The sequence below is a fragment of the Nomascus leucogenys genome, chromosome 8, assembly GCF_006542625.1.
Source record: "Nomascus leucogenys isolate Asia chromosome 8, Asia_NLE_v1, whole genome shotgun sequence".
In the NCBI taxonomy this organism is placed as follows: domain Eukaryota; kingdom Metazoa; phylum Chordata; class Mammalia; order Primates; family Hylobatidae; genus Nomascus; species Nomascus leucogenys.
The window spans coordinates 108433361-108454789 of NC_044388.1; the positions used below are offsets into that span (position 1 = coordinate 108433361).

At 42.2% G+C, this 21429-nt stretch overlaps 1 protein-coding gene across 3 annotated transcripts in view; it reads right to left on the reverse strand.

Annotated features, from left to right (window-relative positions):
- SETX (senataxin) overlaps positions 1-21429 on the reverse strand; it is a 95255-nt gene that overhangs the window by 36571 nt on the left and 37255 nt on the right. For all 3 annotated transcript variants that reach the window (XM_030818082.1, XM_030818083.1, XM_030818084.1), the window contains exons 11-12: positions 15022-15121; positions 3626-3799 (exon numbers count right to left, since the gene is read on the reverse strand). In XM_030818082.1, coding sequence (XP_030673942.1) covers positions 3626-3799; positions 15022-15121 — 274 coding nt within the window. The remainder of the gene's footprint in view (positions 1-3625; positions 3800-15021; positions 15122-21429) is intronic.

Genomic DNA, 21429 nt, shown 5'->3' on the forward strand with positions numbered 1-21429 from the left:
GAAATAACATGCTCTATCTCACAAACTAAAAGAACCACTCTTACCTCAGAACAAAGAATAACTACAATGAGACAAGTACAGAAACAAAAAGACCATTTACAAGGTTACTGTAGTAATTTAGGTAAAAGTTAATGACAGCTTGGACCAGGATGTACTGGTAGAGGTGGGAACTGGATTGGGGATATATTGCAAAGGAAAAGTCAATCAGATCTGCTGACAAATTAGAAGTGAGGTGTGAGAGAAAGTAAGGATCATGGATAACTCCAAGGTTTTTGGCCTGAGTAACCGAAAGAAGGGAGGCCCCAATTAACAAGATGGGAAAGAATGAAGGAAGTGCAGATGTCAGGCAGAAAATCAAGTGTTAACTTTTGGACTAGTGGATTTGAAATGTCTAACACATTTCCAAATGGAGATATCTGAGACATGATTTTGATCTATGAGGAATTCAGGGAAGGAGACTGCCTTAGAACTATAAATTTGGCAAAGGTCATCATTCTCAAAAGCCAAAAGCACAGAGTAAGCCATCGATCCTCACTGCAACTCTTCTAAATGTATCCTATATTCTACAGAATTAAGCCCCGATCACACAAATAAACATGGTACACCTGTTATAATGCAGTACAACGTTGACACACTTTATTGCTAAATTAAGATATCATGCAAAAAGGAGAAGGAATAATGAAATAATGTTCTTTTCTTCGCATAACTAAGACTAAAAAAGTTGCAACTGCCAAAAAGGCAGTTTGGCATAAGAAAAACAATGTGGACTTTGCAGTCAACAAAAGCAGGCTTTAATTCTGGACTTACCAGTTAACACTGATGACAGCCTTGAATAGATTTACTTAACATCCCTGAACCATGATTTCCTGAGGAGCAAGGAATAATTTCTTCTACCTTTTGGGGCTTCAGGGAAGATTATAAATGTGCATAAGAAGGACAAGTCTCGGCCAGGCGCAGTGGCTCACGCCTGTAATCCCAGCACTTTGGGAGGTCGATGCGGGGGGTGAGGAGTTCGAGACCAGCCTGGCCAACATGGTGAAACCCCGTCTCTACTAAAAACACAAAAAATTAGCCGGGACTGGTGGCGGATGCCTATAATCCCAGCTACTTGGGAAGCTGAGGCAGGAGAATCGCTTGAACCCAAGAGGTAGAGAGTGCAGTGAGCCGATACAGCACCACTGCACTCTCGCCTGGACAACAAGAGAGAAACTCCATCTCAAAAAAAAAAAAAAGGGCTGCCTGCTTTTTCTCCTTTGGCTGGAGGCGCGATTTCGCCATGTTGGCCACGCTGCTCTCCAGCTCCTGACCCCGAGTGCTCTGCCTGACTCGGCCTCCCGAGATGCTGGGTCTGCAGACGGAGTCTCGCTCACTCGGTGCTCGGTGTTGCCCGGGCTGGAGTGCGGTGGCGTGGTCTTGGCTCGCTGCACCCTCCGCCTCCCAGCTGCCTGCCTTGGCCTCCCAGGGTGCTGGGATTGTAGCCCCTGCCCAGCCGCCGCCCCGTCTGGGAGGTGGGGAGCGTCTCTGCTCGGCCACCCCTCTGCCCGGCCGCCCAGTCTGGGAAGTGAGGAGCGCCTCTGCCCGGCCACCCATCGTCTGGGAAGAGAGGAGCGCCTCTGCCCGGCCACCCATCGTCTGGGAAGTGAGGAACGCCTCTGCCCGGCCGCCCCGTCTGGGAAGAAGTGAGGAGCGCCTCTGCCCGGCCGCCCCGTCTGGGAAGAAGTGAGGAGCGCCTCTGCCCGGCCGCCCCGTCTGGGAAGAAGTGAGGAGCGCCTCTGCCCGGCCGCCCCGTCTGGGAAGTGAGGAGCGCCTCTGCCCGGCCGCCCCGTCGGGAAGAAGTGAGGAGCGCCTCTGCCCGGCCGCCCCGTCCGGGAAGAAGTGAGGAGCGCCTCTGCCCGGCCCCCCGTCTGGGAATTGAGGAGCGCCTCTGCCCGGCCGCCCCGTCTGGGAAGTGAGGAGCCCCTCTGCCCGGCCACCCGTCGTCTGGGAAGTGAGGAGCGCCTCTGCCCGGCCACCCATCGTCTGGGAAGTGAGGAGCGCCTCTGCCCGGCCACCCCGTCTGGGAAGTGAGGAGCGCCTCTGCCCGGCCGCCCCGTCTGGGAAGTGAGGAGCCCCTCTGCCCGGCCGCCCCGTCTGGGAAGTGAGGAGCCCCTCTGCCCGGCCACCCGTCGTCTGGGAAGTGAGGAGCGCCTCTGCCCGGCCACCCGTCGTCTGGGAAGTGAGGAGCGCCTCTGCCCGGCCACCCGTCGTCTGGGAAGTGAGGAGCGCCTCTGCCCGGCCACCCGTCGTCTGGGAAGTGAGGAGCGCCTCTGCTCGGCCACCCTGTCTGGGAAGAAGTTAGGAGCGCCTCTGCTCGGCCGCCCTGTCTGGGAAGAAGTGAGGAGCGCCTCTGCCCGGCCGCCCCGTCTGGGAAGAAGTGAGGAGTGTCTCTGCCCAGCCGCCCCGTCTGGGAAGAAGTGAGGAGTGTCTCTGCCCGGCCGCCCTGTCTGGGAAGAAGTGAGGAGCGCGTCTGCCCGGTCGCCCGTCTGGGAAGTGAGGAGCGCCTCTGCCTGTCCGCCCCGTCTGGGAAGAAGTGAGGAGCGTCTCTGCCCGGCCGCCCCGTCTGGGAAGTGAGGAGCGCTTCTGCCTGACCGCCCCGTCTGGGAGGTCTACCACGGAGGCCAGAAGCAATGTGGGGGCTGGACGTGGTGGCTCACGCCTGTGGTCCCAGCACTCTGGGCGGCCGAGGTGGGTTGATCACTTCAGGCTAGGAGTTCGAGACCAGTCTGGCCAACATGGCGAAACATATGAAAAATACAACAGAAAAACCAACCAACCAACCCAGTGACAACAAAACAGGTCTACCCTAGAGTCATGCTCCAATTTTTTCTATTTTTCTATTTTCCTCCCTTTCTGATCCTTTATCCCACTTTCTTTTTTTCCTCTTCCTTCTCCTTCTTCTTTGTCAAATAGAGGATTGAGTTATTATCACTGATCCATATAAAGTCCCTCTCTCATTTATTTTCTTTAATTCCCACTCCCCATTTCTATTCCCTGTCTTCCCATGTGCAACCTTCCTAATATGTTTGATACGCATCTTTTTGTTTGTATGTATTTTTAGAAAATGTTTATTGTTTTGTGTGCAAAAAATTAATAAAAAATAACAAAAAAAGGGGGGGGACAAGTCTCACTGCATACGTCTGATATTCGTTAAATTTAGGCTAATGTTTTTGTTATTAAATTACCTAGGGAGAAACATACAATGGATGGAAGTGATGTAAGCAGATTCCTCAAGTTGCCGACCAGTGAGTTTTATGTTTGGTCATCTCATTAGTAATTGGCCACAAAACCAATGATGAAATGTAATTTAACAAACCACAGATGGTCTGCAAATGGTCCATTTTATAGAAAACACAATGATGGATAAAGAAATGTAACAAAAGGATAAACATTACAAAAATAAATACAAGGTCTTTTCCAGATAAGTCTAGAAAAACTAGAAAAGAGACTCTGAATGGCAAGTAATCAACATAGCAAAAACATGTTTGGTAAATGTATACCAAATACACTTGATATATACAATTTAGAAGTAAATTAGAAGATGAAATTGTATCTGACATTTCCTGTCAATGCCTCATTATTTACTTACTGACTGAAGTGCGGCGAAATTTATGAACATAACCAGAATGATATTCATGGAGATTTTGTATGTCATTTCTCTCTGTATCTTTCTTCTCTTCATTTATTCTCTCAGGAGCTAAAAACACCAAATCGTTTTCCTTTGGATAAAGCTGTTTAGCCAGTTCACATTCTTCCAGATAAACTATGAAACAACAAGAAGTCGGAATTTATATAACTCTAACAGAATTATTTTAAATAAGATTAACTTAAAAGAAATTAAATCCTTGTATTAAGTTCAAAAATACACAGCACTAAAGGACTCTGCATATACTTTAAAATGGTAATCTAATCCAATCAAAAACTTAAAATATTAAAAATATCAATTATATAGTTTTTTTCAAAACTGCTATAAGGCCAAAATAGATAAAACCATAATATTGAAAAGTAGCTAATAAATTTTCTTTCCTTCAGGTTTATTCTAGTTTTTTTTTTTTTTTTTTTGAGACAGAGTCTTGCTCTGTCGCCCAGGCTGGAGTGCAGTGGCACGATCTCGGCTCACTGCAAGCTCCACCTCCCGGGTTCTCGCCATTCTCCTGCCTCAGCCTCCCGAGTAGCTGGGACTACAGGCGCCCTCCACCATGCCTGGCTAATTTTTTGTATTTTTAGTAGAGACGGGGTTTCACTGTGTTAGCCAGGATGGTCTCAATCTCCTGACCTAGTGATCCGCCTGCCTCCGCCTCCCAAAGTGCTAGGATTACAGGGGTGAGCCACCATGCCTGGCCTATTCTGGTTTTTAACTAAATTTCTCTCATTTGTTTCCAACTTTCAAAACCCCCGAAGAAAACTCGGAAACAGATCCAAGTAGTTATACACCACATAATGATGCTGTGGTCAGTGATGGACTGGATATATACAACAGTGGTCCCATAAGATTGTAATATATTTTTACTGTATCTTTTCTATGTTTAGATATACAAATACTTCCCCATGTTACAATTACCTACAGTATTCAGTGCGGCAACATGCTGTGCAGGTTGGCAGACTAGATGTGTGGTAGGCTACACCACCTAGGTTACTATGAGTACACTCTTACTTCTCACGATGTTGGCATGATGATGAAATCGCCTGACACCTTTCTGAGAATGTATCCCCATCATTAAGTGACATGTGACTATACATACAAGAATTTTGCAACTTCTACGCATTTCAGACAAGTGGGAAAAGACGGTTGTAAACTACGTGGGACTAGGAAAACAGACAAAGCACTGGAATAAAGTTCAGTACCAACTGCTGAATCTAGCCCTATACTCTGAAAAATACAAACCACTGCTGAGAGAAACTGAAGACAGCCTAAACAAATGAAGAAATGTACTAAGTTCAAGGCCTAAGACTTAATACTGTTAAAATGTCAGTTTTCCCCAAATTAATCTTTAGAGTCAAAACAACCCTAGTAAAAATACCAGCAGGCGGTGGCCGGACACGGTGGCTCATGCCTGTAATCCCAGCACTCTGGGAGGCCAAGGTGGGTGGATCATGAAGTTAGGAGATCGAGAACATCCTGGCCAACACGGTGAAACCCTGTCTCTATTAAAAATACAAAAAATTAGCCAGGCATGGTGGCAGGCACCTGTAGTCCCAGCTACTCGGGAGGCTGAGGCAAGAGAATGATGTGAACCCAGGAGACGGAGCTTGCAGTGAGTCGAGATCGCGCCACTGCATTCCAACCTGGGCGACAGAGCAAGACCCCATCTCAAAAAAAAAAAAAAAAAAAAAAAAAGGCCAGGTGTGGTGGCTCACGCCTGTAATCCCAGCACTTTGGGAGGCCGAGGCAGGTGGATCACCTGAGGTCAGGAGTTTGAGACCAGCCTGGCCAACATGGTGAAACTCGATCTCTACTAAAAATACAAAAATTAGCCAGGCGTGGTGGCAGGTGCCTGTAATCCCAGCTACTCGGGAGGCTGAGGCAGGAGAATTGCTTGAACCTGGGAGGTGGAGGTTGCTGTGAGCCAAGATCGCACTATTGCACTCCAGCCTGGGCAACAAGAGTGAGACCTCATCTCAGAAAAGAAAAGCAAAAAACAAACAAACAAAAAAAAACCAGCAGGCATTTTTATAAATGTTGACAAGTTGATTCTAAAACTGATGACAATAAAAAGAAACTTTTTACAAAGACCAAAACTGGAAGGCTGAAACTATCCAATTTCAGTATTTTTTTTAAAGCAACAATAAGAGACTGTGGTATTGGTGGAAGGCAGCTATACAGATAAAGAAAACAGTGTCTAAAAGCAGATCTGCAATCAAGATCAACTGATATTCTGACAAACATGCCAAGTTATTGAATGGCAAGGTTATTCAAAGAGAAAGGCAACATTTTTTTTTTTTTTTTTTTTTTTTGAGATGGAGTCTCGCTCTGTCGCCCAGGCTGGAGTGCAGTGGCGCGATCTCAGCTCACTGCAAGCTCTGCCTCCCGGGTTCACGCCATTCTCCTGCCTCAGCCTCCCGAGTAGCTGGGACTACAGGCGCCCGCCACCACACCCGGCTAATTTTTTTGTATTTTTAGTAGAGATGGGGTTTCACTGTGTTAGCCAGGATGGTCTCGATGTCCTGACCTCGTGATCCGCCCGCCTCAGCCTCCCAAAGTGCTGGGATTACAGGCGTGAGCCACCGCGCCCGGCCGAGAAAGGCTACATTTTTTAAGAAGTAACACTAAAACTGAGCACCTATTTTACATTGTTTTTGAATTATTTTTTTAGAGACTGGGTCTTGTTCTATCTCCCAGACTGGAGTGCAGTGGTATGATCACAGCTCACTGCAGCCTTGAACACTTGGGCTCAAGAAATCCTCCTGCCTCAGCCTCCCATGTCACTGGGACTACAGGTGTGTGCCACCATGCTCAGCTAATTTTTTTTTTACTTTTCTGTAGACACAGGGTCTTGCTATGTTGCCCAGACTGCTCTCAAACTCCTGGTCAGAAGTGATCCACCTGTTTTGGCCTCCTAAAGTGCTGAGATTACAAGTATGAACCACTGCGTCTGACTTCTACCTTCCAAAAAGCAAAAAAAAAAACCCTTAATCCTTACATATGTCATATATAAAAACAAAATTGAAATGGTCATCAACATAAACACAAAAATTAAACCATAAAATTTAGAAAAAAAAAATAGGAGAAAATTGTGACCGTGGGTTAGGTAAATGCTTCTTAGGACACAAAAAGCATGAACCAGAAAAGAAAAAAACTGATAAACTGGATGCTATCAAAATCAAAACTTTTGCTCTTCAAAAGATACTGTTAGGAAAATTAAAAGGCATTCCACAGATTAGGAGTAAATATTTTCAATATATAAATATAATAAATAACTTGTCTCCAGAATATATAAAGAACTGAAAAATAAGTAAAAATAAGAGGACAAACAATCCAACTAAAAATGGAAGATACATGAAGGGGATATGTACATTGCCAGTAAGTCTGTGAAAAGATGCTCAACATTGTTAGCCATTCTAGAAAAGTAAATTAAAACCACAATGACATACTACTACACACTCGTTTGAATCACCAAAATTAAAACCATCACATGGGCGCAGTAGCTCACGTCTGTAATCCCAGCACTTTGGGAGGCTGAGGCAGGTGGACCACCTGAGATCAGGAGTTTGAGACCAACCTGGCCAACATGGTGAAACCCTGTCTCTACTAAAAATAACAAAAATTAGCCGGGCATGGTGGGGTGCCTATAACCCCAGCTACTTGGGAGGCTGAGGCAGGAGAATTGCTTGAATCCGGAAGGCAGAGGTTGCAGCCACTGCACTCCAGCCTGGGGCAACAGAGCAAGACTGTCTCAAAAAAAGAGAGCTCAGGAGCCTCAGCCAGCTCCAAATCTACCAGGAGAAGGGTAAGACGAGCTCAAGTGTGAAAACACTAAAGCAGCATCCTGACAAAAATCAGAATACAGCATACAGCACAGGGTCTTAATGGTCCATAACTGGCAGTACTTGAAACTCAAAGCTTCTGAGGGACAAGAGAAGAAGGGAGAAGTACCCTTTTATAACTGCATACTGTAGGTAGAACCAAAAGGGGAGAAAATTTAGGGTCCTGCAAGACCCTCAAAAGTGGAACAAACTCTGGACTTCACTACACTTACAGAAAAGGGTGTCACTGAACTTGTAATTGTGTAAACCATCTCATTACCTCAGAAATAGAAATAAAATTCATAAATCCATATGTAAAAATTACAAAAAAAAAAAAAAAAGAAAATGGAGATCCAACATACTAATGAAAATTCTCAGCCTGGGAGTTTGAGGCTGCAGTGAGCTGTGATTGCACTATTGAACGTCAGCCTGGGCGACAGAACAAGACCCTGTTTCAAAAACAAAAAAAAAAAAAAAAAAAAAAAAAGAAAAGAAAAGAAAAAGAGAATTCCCCCCAAAACAACAACCGGGAAGGAAAATAATACGGAATTAGGCTGGGCGCGGTGGCTCATGCCTGTAATTTGGGCACTTTGTGGAGCCAAGGCAGGAGGATCACCTGAGGTCAGGAGTTCAAGACCAGCTTAGCCAAAATGGCAAATCTCCATCTCAACTAAAAATACAAACATTAGCCAGGCATGGTGACACGTGCCGTAATCCCGGCTGCTTGGGAGGCTGAGGCAGGAGAATCGCTTGAACCCAGGAGGCGGGATGCAGTGAGCCGAGATCACACCACTGCACTTCAGCCTGGGTAACAGAGTGAGACTCCATCTCAAAAAAAAAAAGAAAAAAAGATACTGAATTAAACATATTAGCTACTTATTTGGGGATATAAAAAACTATTTTGGGCCGGGCGCGGTGGCTCACGCTTGTAATCCCAGCATTTTGGGAGGCCGAGGCGGGCGGATCACGAGGTCAGGAGATCGAGACCACGGTGAAACCCCGTCTCTACTAAAAATACAAAAAATTAGCCGGGCGTGGTGGCGGGCGCCTGTAGTCCCAGCTACTCGGAGAGGCTGAGGCAGGAGAATGGCGTGAACCCGGGAGGCGGAGCTTGCAGTGAGCCGAGATTGCGCCACTGCACTCCAGCCTGGGTGACAGAGCGAGACTCCGTCTCAAAAAACTATTTTGAACAAAAACCTCAAAAATGAAAAGAAATAAAAAGAAAAAAAATTTTAAAAAAGGACAAGAAACTGGATATTTACTCATTACAAATGAAAAAATAGTAACTTTACAGTGGAGAAACCTGAGACTCTACCTTGACAAAGTGATGGAAATTAGTATCACCAGCAATGAGATTTATCAACGTCATGTACCTCCCGATCTGACAGACTGAGAAGAGCACAAACTACTTCTATGTTTTTCTTGCCAAAAATGCAAAACCTGAATTTGACTCACAAGCAAGTATCAGAGAAACCCAAATGGAGGGACATTCTGCAAAGTAACTGGACGGCACTCTTTAAAAACATTTAGGCCATGAAAGACAAAGAGAAAATGAGGACCTAATTGTCCTAGACTGAAGGAAACTAAGAAGACATCACAACTGAATGGGATTTGTGATTCTAGATTGGACCCTGGAGCAGAAAACAGACATTTGTGGGACGAGTGGTATAATATGAATAAGGTGTAATTAGCTCTTAGTTTATACCAACATAAAACCCTGGTTTTGATCATTGTTCTGTATTTACGTAAGATGTTAACATTTGAGGAAACTTGGTGAAGGTTATAGGAACTCTACTAATTTTGCAATTTTTTTGAAAAATCTGCAATTATTTCAAAATAAAAAATTAATTCCTCCAAGGCAAATGCAACCCCATAGGATTCTTCATCACCTTACTCCATCCCATGCAACTCCCTTCTCCCATAACGAGGGAACTCTGCCTCCTAACACCAGCTTTCTTATACATTAGCTCTATTTTACAATACACAAAATCATCTAAGAACTATTAATACTAAGCCAGTTCTACTACTGACAACAAATCTCACAATTTTGGCTGTTCTTGTCACCCAGGATGGAGTGCAATGGTGCAATCTCGGTTCACTGCAAGCTCTGCAGTGCACTACCACACCTGGCTAATTTTGTATTTTTAGTAGAGACGAGGTTTCACCATGTTGGCCAGGCTGGTCTCGAACTCCCGACCTCAGGTGATTCACCAGCCTTGGCCTCCCAAAGTGCTGGGATTCCAGGCATGAGCCACTGTGCCCAGCCAAGTCTACTATTTCTAAAAGTACTTGTATCATTTTTTTCTCTGTGGGTTATACATATGACCAATTTAAAATATAATTAGGTTCACCTACTTCAACTGTTATTTCTTTTTTAAGGTTTGCTTTTTAAAATTCATCTGTTGATTTAATTGTTCAAAAGTCACATATATGTAAAAAGTATACTCTAGTTCTATCAGTTTTATTGATTTATTCATTTAGAGACAGGGTCTTGTTACGTTGCCTAGGCTAGAGTGCAGTGACTATTCACATATGTGATCATAACACAGTATAGCCTCAAACTCCTGGGCTCAAGTGATCTTGCCTCAGCCTACCATGTAGCAGGGACTACAGAGGCACAGGCCACTGTGCCCAGCTCTTTATTTTATTAGGTATATGCATTCAGAATTGTCGTATCTTCTGAAATACTCCCTTTTTATCTCAAATAATGCTTTCTGAGCTGGGCATGGTGGCTCACGCCTGTAATCCCAGCACTTTGGGAGGCCGAGGCAGGCGGGTCACCTGAGGTCAGAAGTTCAAGACCAGCCTGGCCAACATGGCAAAACCCCGTCTCTACTAAAAATACAAAAATTAGCTGGGTGTGGTGGTGAGCACCTGTAATCCCAGCTACTCAGGAGGCTGAGGAAGGAGAATCGCTTGAACTTGGGAGGCAGAAGTTGCAGTGAGCCAAGATCAGCTACTGCACTCCAGCCTGGGTGACAGAGCAAGACTCTGTCTCAGAATAATAATAATAATAATAACAACAACAACAACAATAATAATGCTTTCTGCCTTAATGTCTATTTAGTTTGATATTAACAGAGCTAAATAAGTTTTTTTTTTAATTTGGATATGCATGGTTATCTTTTACTTACAATCTTTATGTATCCTTACGTTTAGATGTATTACCCGCTAACAGCATATAGCATGCCCAGATTTGTGTTGAAATACCGCTTTCAACTAAAACATAGCAAGGCTCCTTAGAAAACTGTAAGTTCAGTTACGGGATAAAAACAATATATATGATGAACTTGGAACATCTTGTCATAGCACATAGCCTCAGAGCCAACTAGAAGGAGCTGACTGAAATGGACTGAAACACAAGCATGCCAATCTATGCACCCACAGTTCTTGTTTAAGCTTACCAGTCACCACTGGCACTTACTAGTGGATTTTTTTTTTTTATTTTTTTTGAGATGGAGTCTTGCTCTGTCTCCCAGGCTGGAGTACAGTGGCACGATCTCAGCTCACTGCAACCTCTGCCTCCAGGGTTCAAGCGATTCTCCTGCCCCGGCCTCCCTAGTAGCTGGGACTACAGGTATGGGCCACCATGCCCTGCTGATTTTTGTATTTTTAGTAGAGATGGGGTTTTGCCTTGTTGGCCAGGCTGGTCTCGAACTCCTGACCTCAGGTGATCTGTCCCTCGGCCTCCCAAAGTGCTGGGAATACAGGCGTGAGCCACCGCACCCAGACTACTAGTGAATTAAACTCATTATTCTGAAAAGTGATCAAGCGTCAAGTATTTATACTGCCTTTCCTTTATAAACTATACTACTGAGTAACCAAATAGTAGAAGTAGAGAATTTTCTCTCTAGAGAAGTATTCCAGCTAACATAAAATGATTAAAGTATCACCATTTTGCTCCCTTTAATGAATTAATGACTAAGTAGAAGCAGCTGTGATTATGAGAAAAAGAAACTAGATACCACGTACCTGCTGCTGATGGAACATACCACCAACTATAAAATAGTTTTGCCAAAAACAAGTAATAAAAATTTACCTGAACTGGATCAATCCTCTAGCTCCAGGTATCAATATATAGGAAACACAAAGAGGACAGAGACACATTCTAAACACCACCAAGGGGATGCAGTATCAGCAAAATCCAGACCATGATTAACTCTATAAAACTCACTCAATTTTTTCAACAAAAAAAATTGCAAGGGAAGAAAATGAGAGAATTCTAGTTTAAAAAGACCTATCAACCAATGCCATTGGGTGGACTACTTTGGATCTTAAGCTGAAAAAAAGTGTTACGAGATAATTGAAAATTTGAACACTGATTGATATGAAGGGATTATTGGTAACTTTTTAGGTACAACTGTTATTTTTAAGCTCTTATTTTTTAGAGATAGTCACTAACATAGTTACAAATGACAAACTAACCGAAGATGACATGCAAAACCTCTCCATAGAAAACTACAAAACACTGAGAAAAATTTAACCTAAATAATTGAAGATATATACCTTATTCATGAATTAGAAAGTATTAAAAGTTGTCAATTCTTCCCAAATTTCTACTTCTTTTCCTCTAAAATTTATATGGAAATGCAGAGGGCCAAGAATAGCCAAAGCACTCAAAAAGCAGAGCAAGGTAGGAGGGGGTGAGGCGCCGTGGTTCACACCAGCACTTTGGGAGGCCAAGATGGGCAGATAACTTGAGGCCAGGAGTTCGAGACCAGCCTGGCCAACATGGTGAAACCCCGTCTCTACTAAAAATACAAAAATTTGCCAGGCATAGTGGTGCACACCTGTAGTCCTAGCTACTGGGGAGGTTGAGGCAGGAGAATCACTTGAACCCGGGAAGCAGAGGTTGCAGTGAGCTGGGATCGCGCCACTGCACTCCAGCCTGGGCGACAGAGCAAGACTCCATCTCAAAAAACAAAACAAACAAAAAACAAACAAACAAAACAAAACAAGGTAGGAGGACTTGCTCTACGAGTTATTAAAACTTCTTATAAAGCTAGATTAAGTAAACAATGTGATATGAGCCCAGGGTAGGCAAATGATCTCAAGAAGAACAGACTGATGCCCAGACATTAAGCGGACTCCAGACTCATGAGAAACATAGCAGTGCAGTGACGCACAAATGGTCTTTCAATAAATAGTACTGGGATAATCAGACCTCTACTTGGGGGAAAAAAAATGGAACCCAACCCACATACCTCAGTCACAAACAAAACAAGAAAGCTTCTAGAAAAGGGGTTCCCAAATTTCCTCTGTAAAGGGCCAGATAGGCTTGTGGGGCCACACATAATGCCTGTTACATATTCTTTTTTATAGAGCTTTAAAAACGTAAAAACCAGCTGGGCGAGGTTGTTCACACCTGTAATCCCAGCACTGCAGAAGGTTGAGGACGCAGGAGGATCACTTGAGACCAGGAGTTTAAGATCAGCCTGGACAACAGCACAAGACCCCATCTCCACATTTAAGAAAAAAAAAAAAAAGGGAACGCAAACAACGTACCCTAGGGCAACACAAAATCAATACATGGGGTAGGTGGATCTGCAGGCTGTAGTTTGCTAACCTTTGTTCTAGAAGGTAAGACAGATCCTGATCCATGGGTGATGGCGGTGGGGGCAAAGGAAGGCAAGAGAATGTAATTTGCAACCTGTAGCAGAGGAAGATTTCTTACTCTTCCTTTAAGAAACGGGACACAGACCACTGACAATAAAAGACTGATGTATTTACTATGTTCAAATAAGCAATTCTCAATAAGAATGAAAAAGAAATTTTTAAGACATCATTAAAAAGAGTCAGAATGTAAGTCAAAGTGAGGAAATGACTTCTACCCAGATTATATAAAGAACTCCTACAAATCAACTGAAAAAAAGACAACAGAAAATGACCAAAAGCCTTGCACAGGCACTTTCCAAAAGAGGTTACTCAGACAGCTACTGAGTATGTGAAAAGATGCTCAATCTCCCTAATGAAGACATTACAAAGCCCACAAAACACCATCAATACACACAGCCCAACAGCTAAAAATCTCAAAACAATCTATACAAATGTGTTGCTGAAGACACAGAAAAATGCAACTTCTCATACACTGCTGGTGGAATATAACTTTGTACAATAGGCTTGGCATTATTTACTGAAGTTGAACTTATACACACCCTAATATTCCACAATCTACTTCTGGATATAAACTGAACAAAAATGCGTTCAGAAGAACACTAAGAGATACATGCGTAATCACAGTAGCATTATTCATAACACGCTGTGCAGGAAAGAGTTAACATAGCAGGCATGCTATCCTTCGAAAGACCTGCTTGCGAGGCTGCCCCTTGGCTGGTAACTAGGAACTTAGATTTTAGGACAGTTCTCATCACTCCCTAATAAAAATGGCTCACTGCTACTAAACCGTCTGTGAAAATGATACAGTCCCGCCAAATATCTGCTTTCTTTCTGCTTTGTGGCTATTGCATCTCAATGTACAGCTGACAACATGAGTCTGAAGTGCGCAGGTCCACTAATTCATAGATTTTCTTCCATCTCTGCCACTCCTGAGAGAGCAAGACAAATCCCTCCTCCTCTTCATCTATCTACTGAGTGTGACGATGATAAAGATGTAGATCTTTATGATGATCCATTTCACTTAATGAAGAATAAACATATCTTCTCTTCCTTATGATTTTAGTTTCTTTTCTTTAGCTTTATTTTAAGAATATAGTACATAATACATATAACATATAATTGTTGTTGTTGTTTTTTGTTTTGTTTTTGAGACAGTCTTGCTCTGTTGCCAGGCGGGAGTGCAGTGGTGCTATTTCAGCTCACTGCAAACTCTGCCTCCCTGGTTCAAGTGATTCTCCTGCCTCAGCCTCCCAAGTAGCTGGGACTACAGGTGCCTGCCACCATGCCTGGCTAATTTTTGCATTTTTAGTAGAAACGGGGCTTCACCACGTTGGCCAGGATGGTCTCGATCTCTTGACCTGGTGATCTGCCCGCCTCGGCCTCCCAAAGTGCTGGGATTACAGGTGTGGGCCACCTCGCCCAGCCTCATTTTTTTTTAAGCACATCTACAGAGTAGGAGAGATGGGGGTTGGGGGTAAAAAGAGGACTTATTCATTTTATTTTAAAGAGTTCTGAATGTTTGGTGTATTTATAACTAGTATAAAAAAGTGGTATGTGGTTCAGATCAATCATGAAATGAAAAGACAGAAGATTTACTCAGAATCTGTAAAGACTATTACGCAGCACCGCCACCAAATCCCTCCACTTACCCTCTCTCCCATTCCCAGCCCCCACTGACAATTCAGCCTGTAGGATTCTAACTAGAGTGGGGAAAAAAATCATAAATTTTACATTCATAATTGTTCCAGTAACTATCCTCATTAAAACTTCAAACATATTCTAAGAAGTTACAAATTTAGCTTAGAAAATTTGTGTCCCCCTAAATTCAAATAATGCTATCTCCTCTTAATTAGAAATCTCCAATTATTATATCATATATTCCGAGTTGCATAAGAAAAAACTTACCTGCAAACTCCCAGTATTTTATATAATCAGCAGGAAATTTTCGTACTTGCAATTGATAGAAATTCTCTCTATTTGGAGAGTTGAGCCATTCCTGTGCCACCTATACAAAGCACAAAAGCAAATTAAGAAAGCAACATTCTGGAAAGTGATGCTAAATAGTAACATTTTCCAAAATTAAGCAACAGTAAAATCCAGAACCTAGAATCTAGGTGAGAGAAACTAAAAATTGATTCGCGGCAGGTTAATAAAATTATCTGGAACTGTCCTGTCCAATTCAGTAGCCACTAGCTACATCTGGTTATTTACATTAAATAAAAATGTTAAAAAATAAAAATTCTGTTCTTCAAACTAGTCACACTCGCAGTGCTCAACAGCCACCTGTGGCCGCTCCACTGTGCGCAGATGTGGAGCATTCCCAGCAGTGCATAACGTACTGCTGGACAGCTCCGGTAGAATGCTACTTCCCAACCAGATCAGCTAGCTCGCAAGTCCAAAAGCACCTAGATTTGTTGCAAACCTTAGGGATTTCTCACCAACATGTCATCCTGCCAGTTTATAAAATGCTCTATACCCATCTCCCAATCTGTCAAAGCTCCAAACTCAGAAGTACCCTTAAGGATCTTCTGAGAAATAAGACTATTCCCAATCCCAAATTTAGGAAGACTACTAGTATAAAAAAGTCATATTAGCTTTCACTTTTTAAAAAAACTAACAAATCTATTACCTTTTGGGCCCTAAGGAGGGTTTTGTCTAAATGTAACAGTTAGTCATTAAGTACTTAAATCAACAAATAGCCTTTCAGTTCCTCTGAAGAAACTTATCATCAAAGACTATTGGTGCTGAACTGCTTCTGCAGTGGTTAACCAACCAAGACTCCACAAGGGTTATGCTATGGACAGGGGAACAAAACAATACTGAATCTGTGTTATCTGCTAGTAAGGTCAGACTCTGGACTACGATAGTCATGATCAGCTTGTATCACCCAGAATACCCTACAGTAAGGCAACTCCATAGAATCATCATCAAAAATGCATTCTATGTTCACAGCATTATTTACAATCACCAAAACCTGGAAACAACCAAATGTCCATCAGTTGGTGAATGCATAAACAAATGTAATATATCCATACAATAGAATCTCATTTGGCAATAAAAAGCCATGGCCTATTAATACATGCTACAACATGGATGGGCCTCAAAAAGACTACCTGAAGTGAAAGGAGCCAGATTCAAGAGACCACATATGTACACTTCTATATATGACATTTCCTGAAGAGGCAGATTTATAGACAGACGAGAGATGAGTGTTTGCCTGGGGCTAGTGGTAAGAATGAAGAATGACTACCAATGGGCAGAAGGGATTGTTTTAGGTCAATAGAAATGTTCTAAAACTGGGTTGCGGTGATGGCTATACAACTATAAATTTACTTAAAAAAAACCATTCAATTATACACCTTAAAAGGGTACATTTTATGGTACAGTATACCTTAATAAAGCTGTTAAAATGCATCCTAGTGTGTACAACAAAGATTAAAAAAAAAATGGATCAATAAAATTTTATCACAAGGGATTTACCTGAAAGTATCTAGAAGACCCTAGATAGTTCCCATCTCGGAAAAAGGAGGGCAGATACTTTTAGTTTGAAATTATTTGGGCCTAATATTAACTTCTACAGCAACCCCAGGAGCCAGAGATTAAGTGGATCTCTTATAGTCAAGCTACAATGACCGACTAATGATAGCTGAAATTCTGGAGCTATCAAAGAGAAACTTAGCTAGGTAAAAAGTCCTAATTAATATATACTCAATATACTACATAATTCACAGGTTTGTGTATTTGATGCAGTTACAGGTTTATCTGTTTCATAACTCATGTGGCCCTGGGAAATTGAGAAATCATAAATTGCAAGAGTTGATAGTTTCACACTAAATGAAATAACTGGTCCAAAGTACAAACAAGTGTATGTTTGTGGTCCATCAGAGCATTATCAAAGTTAAAAGTAATCAACCAGGTTCAGAGGATGAAAGATCATGCAGATGGTTAGAAAACATACTCCTTTCAAAAGGTGTCAGTTGCTGTAAAAAATAAACAATAAAAAAAAAAGCTCCCTGAACATAAGAACATTTAGAATACACTGAACAGAGATGAATATACAACGCCCTTCCAAGTTTTTTGTTTGTGTTTTTGCTTTTTTTCAGATGGAGCTTCAGTCCTGTTGCTCTGGCTAGAGTGCAATGGCACGATTTCCGCTCACTGCAACCTCCGCCTCGCGGGTTCAAGCGATCCTCCCGCCTCCACCTCCCATTAGCTGGGAATACAGGTATGTGCCACCATGCCCGGCTCACTTTTTATTTATTTTTTTTGGAGACAAGAGTTTCACTCTTGTTGCCCAGGTGGGAGTGCAATGGTGCGATCTCAGCTCACCACAACCTCCACCTCCCAGGTTCAAGTGATTCTCCTGCCTCAGCCTCCCAAGTAGCTGGGATTACAGACGCCCACCACCACGCCTGGCTAATTTTGTATTTTTAGTAGAGACAGGGTTTCTCCATGTTGGTCAGGCTGGTCTCGAACTCCCGACCTCAGGTGACCCACCTGCCTCGGCCTCCCAAAGTGCTGGGATTACAGGCATGAGCCACCATGCCCGGCCCACATTTTGTATTTTTAGTAGAGACAGGGTTTCACCATGTTGGCCAGCTGGTCTCAAACTCCTGACCTGAGGTGATCCACCCACCTCGGCCTCCCAAAGTGCTGGGATTACAGACGTAAGCCACCAAGCCCAGCTAGCTTTCCAAGTATTAAAGGTCAGTGGTAATGTTGTTAACAATCTCACAAAGCACTATCACTTCAAAGAAGCAAACTATGTTCCTTTTCTTCCCACTCCAGACAGGAAAGACAGATATCCAGTTAGGCCTCATCTTCAAAGGAGGTCTGAGTTCTCTTTTTTCCCAGTAACTAAGAATAGATTATTCTACAAAACTGGACGTTCCTAATAATTTAGTAATTTAACATTTTTCAGATCAAATAGTTTAATATTATGTTTTGATAAAAATACTTCCACATAGACTAAATACACTGTTTGGTTATAATGAGGTTTTTTTTGTGTGTGTAACCCCGAGAAAATTCTCTTTAAAAAATTATTATTATTGTTTGTTTTTTTTTTTTGAGACAGGGTCTTGCTCTGTCACCCAGGCTGGAGTATAGTGGCACGATCTCAGCTCACTGCAACCGCCACCTCCCGGGTTCAAGCAATTCTCCTGCCTCAGCCTCCTGAGTGGCTGGGATTACAGGCACGTGACACCACGCCTGGCTAATTTTTGTATTTTTAGTAGAGACAGGGTTTCACCAAAGTTGGCCAGGCTGGTCTCAAACTCCTGACCTCAAGTGATGATCTGCCTGCTGTGGCCTTCTCAAGTGTTGGGATTACAGGCGTGAGCCACTTTGCCTGGCCAAAAAATTACATTATTAAAACAACAGCTGTTTCACTGGAGAAAAGAACTTCCTGCAGCACTGGCTCCCAATAACCAAGACTGTCCTTGACTTACATGAGACAGCCAAACACAAACCCCAAAACAGACAAAGCAACTGACATTCATCTCCATGTCCTGTCCCCTTTCAATACAAAAGTCTACGGCAAACTCACTGATTTCTGTCCTGGAGCCCTCTTCCCTTGAGAACTTAAACTTCTAGAGTTATCCATTTTCTTGAATCAATTTCTTCCTGCCCATTGCTCATTCCCATCAGCATACACACTGAATTCGCTCTAAGAACACTCTGCCACCAATAAAACCCTTCCTTGTCTCCAAACATCCACTCAGCTTAGTGCCCCCTTTTTCCTGCTCCCAATCAATACGTATGTTTTCAAAACACTCCTTCCACTCACTTCTTTGTACATCTGGTTTCCAACTTAACCACTGCTGCACAAAAATTGTCCACACATCAAACTCAATGATGACCTCCTTGCTGTTATTCTTCCTTACCCATCTCAGGTAGAGCTAATCCAAATCTCTGGTTCGTGATGCACTCACTGTCAGGAGTCTATGTAAGGCCCTCATCATTTGATTTCTCCTTTGTCCCTGATTCCACTTCCATGACAACCTCCACCCTAGGTATCCACTACAGCTGCGTTAGTGTAACTGAAAAATCCAGATAGGGGTGTGTGTGATTTAGACAAATGGTATTCTACTATAAACTAGGTGTTTTGTTTTTTTCAACCAACTTTTAAGTCTTCTGGGACTGACTCACATAGTACTCTTTAGTATGAAATGGCTTCATTTTACTCATCCATCCTTTTAACCAGCTCCAACTCTATATCCTATAAATGACATCCTAAGACAGAACCCTTACAGACAGACATGTATACGTTCTTCTGGTGAGGCTACGCAGGAATAAGACTGCTAGATCATAAAGGATCACAAACTTTTGCTCACCTGTTATTTTAACTTCCTTTCCTCCTTTCAGTAACACTTCATATGCTTATTACCACCAAGTTTTCTGCAAACTGTCTATTTGTTGTCCATCTTCTACTGATTTCCCTGTTTTTTGCTGTCAATTTACAAAAGTGCTTTGTGTGTTTTAGCTACTAATCTCTTGCCAGTTTAGGAATGTTTAAAAACTCTCTTCTTCACATCTGTTAACTCCAAATATAGAGTCCTTCACTAAAATGACATTAACTTTGACAGAATAAAATCCATTAATATTCATTAATCCATTAATGTGGCTAATGCTTTTTACGTTTTTATGATTACCTTCATCACCTAAACTGACATGTTTTGTGATATTTTCTTCATTTAGTTTTACTTTCCAAACATATGTGATTTAACCAAAGTTTGTGTGCTACAAAGTATGAATCTTAGCCTAATTTGCTTTTTCCCCAATGAAGTAGGCCAGTTTCCTCTAACGATCCATCCCTTCCCCACTGATTTGTGATGTCCTATTTATCTCGTTTTATCTAAGATTGACACGTATGCAAGGAGTTCCTTCTTAGGAGCTAAAGGGTCTCCCACTGTTTCTCCAGGTATCTGCCTGCCCCGTGCCACTCTCATATGTGTCTATTACTATGGTTTTGAAACAGCTTCATAGCAGATAAAGCAACCATCATTCCCCCCATGCCCTAGTTATGCTGTTCTTTTCAAAGTGACTTTATTATAATAGATTTTGCTTTTCCTTACAAATTTTAAAATGTCTATCAATCACCCCAAAACAATCCTGCTGAGATTTTAACTTGAACTACATCAAATTTATAAATGAATTCAGAAAGTCACATCTTTACAATGTGAAGCTATCACATCCATGAACACAGCACCTCTCCAGTTTGAACAAAAGACTAAACATCTTCCTTTATCACCTTTAAAATAGTTTTAAAGTGCTTTCCATAAATGTCTCATGCATTCATCATTAGACTAATTACTAACAGGTATGCAGTTTCAGTTACCATGATATTTTCTTTCATATTTTCCAACTGGCTATTGCTGCTACAGAAGGACACTACTTATTTTTTTTCACATATATCTTGTGCCCAAATATTGATGCTACTGGGGTTTCTGTGTAGGTCATCTGCAAATGATTAGAATTGTGTCTCTTCCAATTATTCATTGCTCCATTTTTGTCATTTTAATGAACTATATCACTGAATATCTGTAGCAGCTGTCATCATCTACAACTGTTCCATCAATTGTTGCTTTGTACATTTTGAAATTATTATATACATACATGTTCACAATCAATTATATACGCTGGGGTAACTGTTCCTTTTACTGATTATCTAGTGTCTTTGCCCCTCTGAATTGGTCTCATGTTAAAGTAAATATTGATTGTAAAACTGCAACTCCAGCTTTCTTTAGTTCATGTTTGTCTGCCCTATCATTTTCCTTTTTTTTTTTTTTTTTTTTTAAAGGGACAGGGTCTCCATTTGTTGTCCAGGCTGGTCTCAAACTCCCAGGCTCAAACGATCCTCTGGCCTCTGCCTCCCAAAATGCTGGTATTACAGGCATGAGCCACTGTACCTGGCCATCTTTTTCCATTCTTTCATCTTAAACTTTTCTAGCTTTTTTTTTATTTCTGGCAGGTAACATTGTTCCTGGAACTTATGATTTTAAATACACTCTAAAGGTCTCAATATAACTGCTTATGTATACACTTATTCAGTTATATTCCCTTGGCATTAAAAGCCCTCTCAATCTCAACTCCTTCTCCATTTCTAAGAAAATCTTGGTCTTAATTTATCACTTTTTTTCTCTCCCTCTGAGATCCTTATTACACATATATTAACACTTCTCTATCCACTTTATTGCTTTTTCTCTTCTATTTCTGCTTCTATCCTTTCGTGATAACTTGTGGGAGATCTGAGTGGACATTCTGGCTTGCCTACACGTTCCTCAGTTGTATCCACGTACTATCCACTCCATTTAC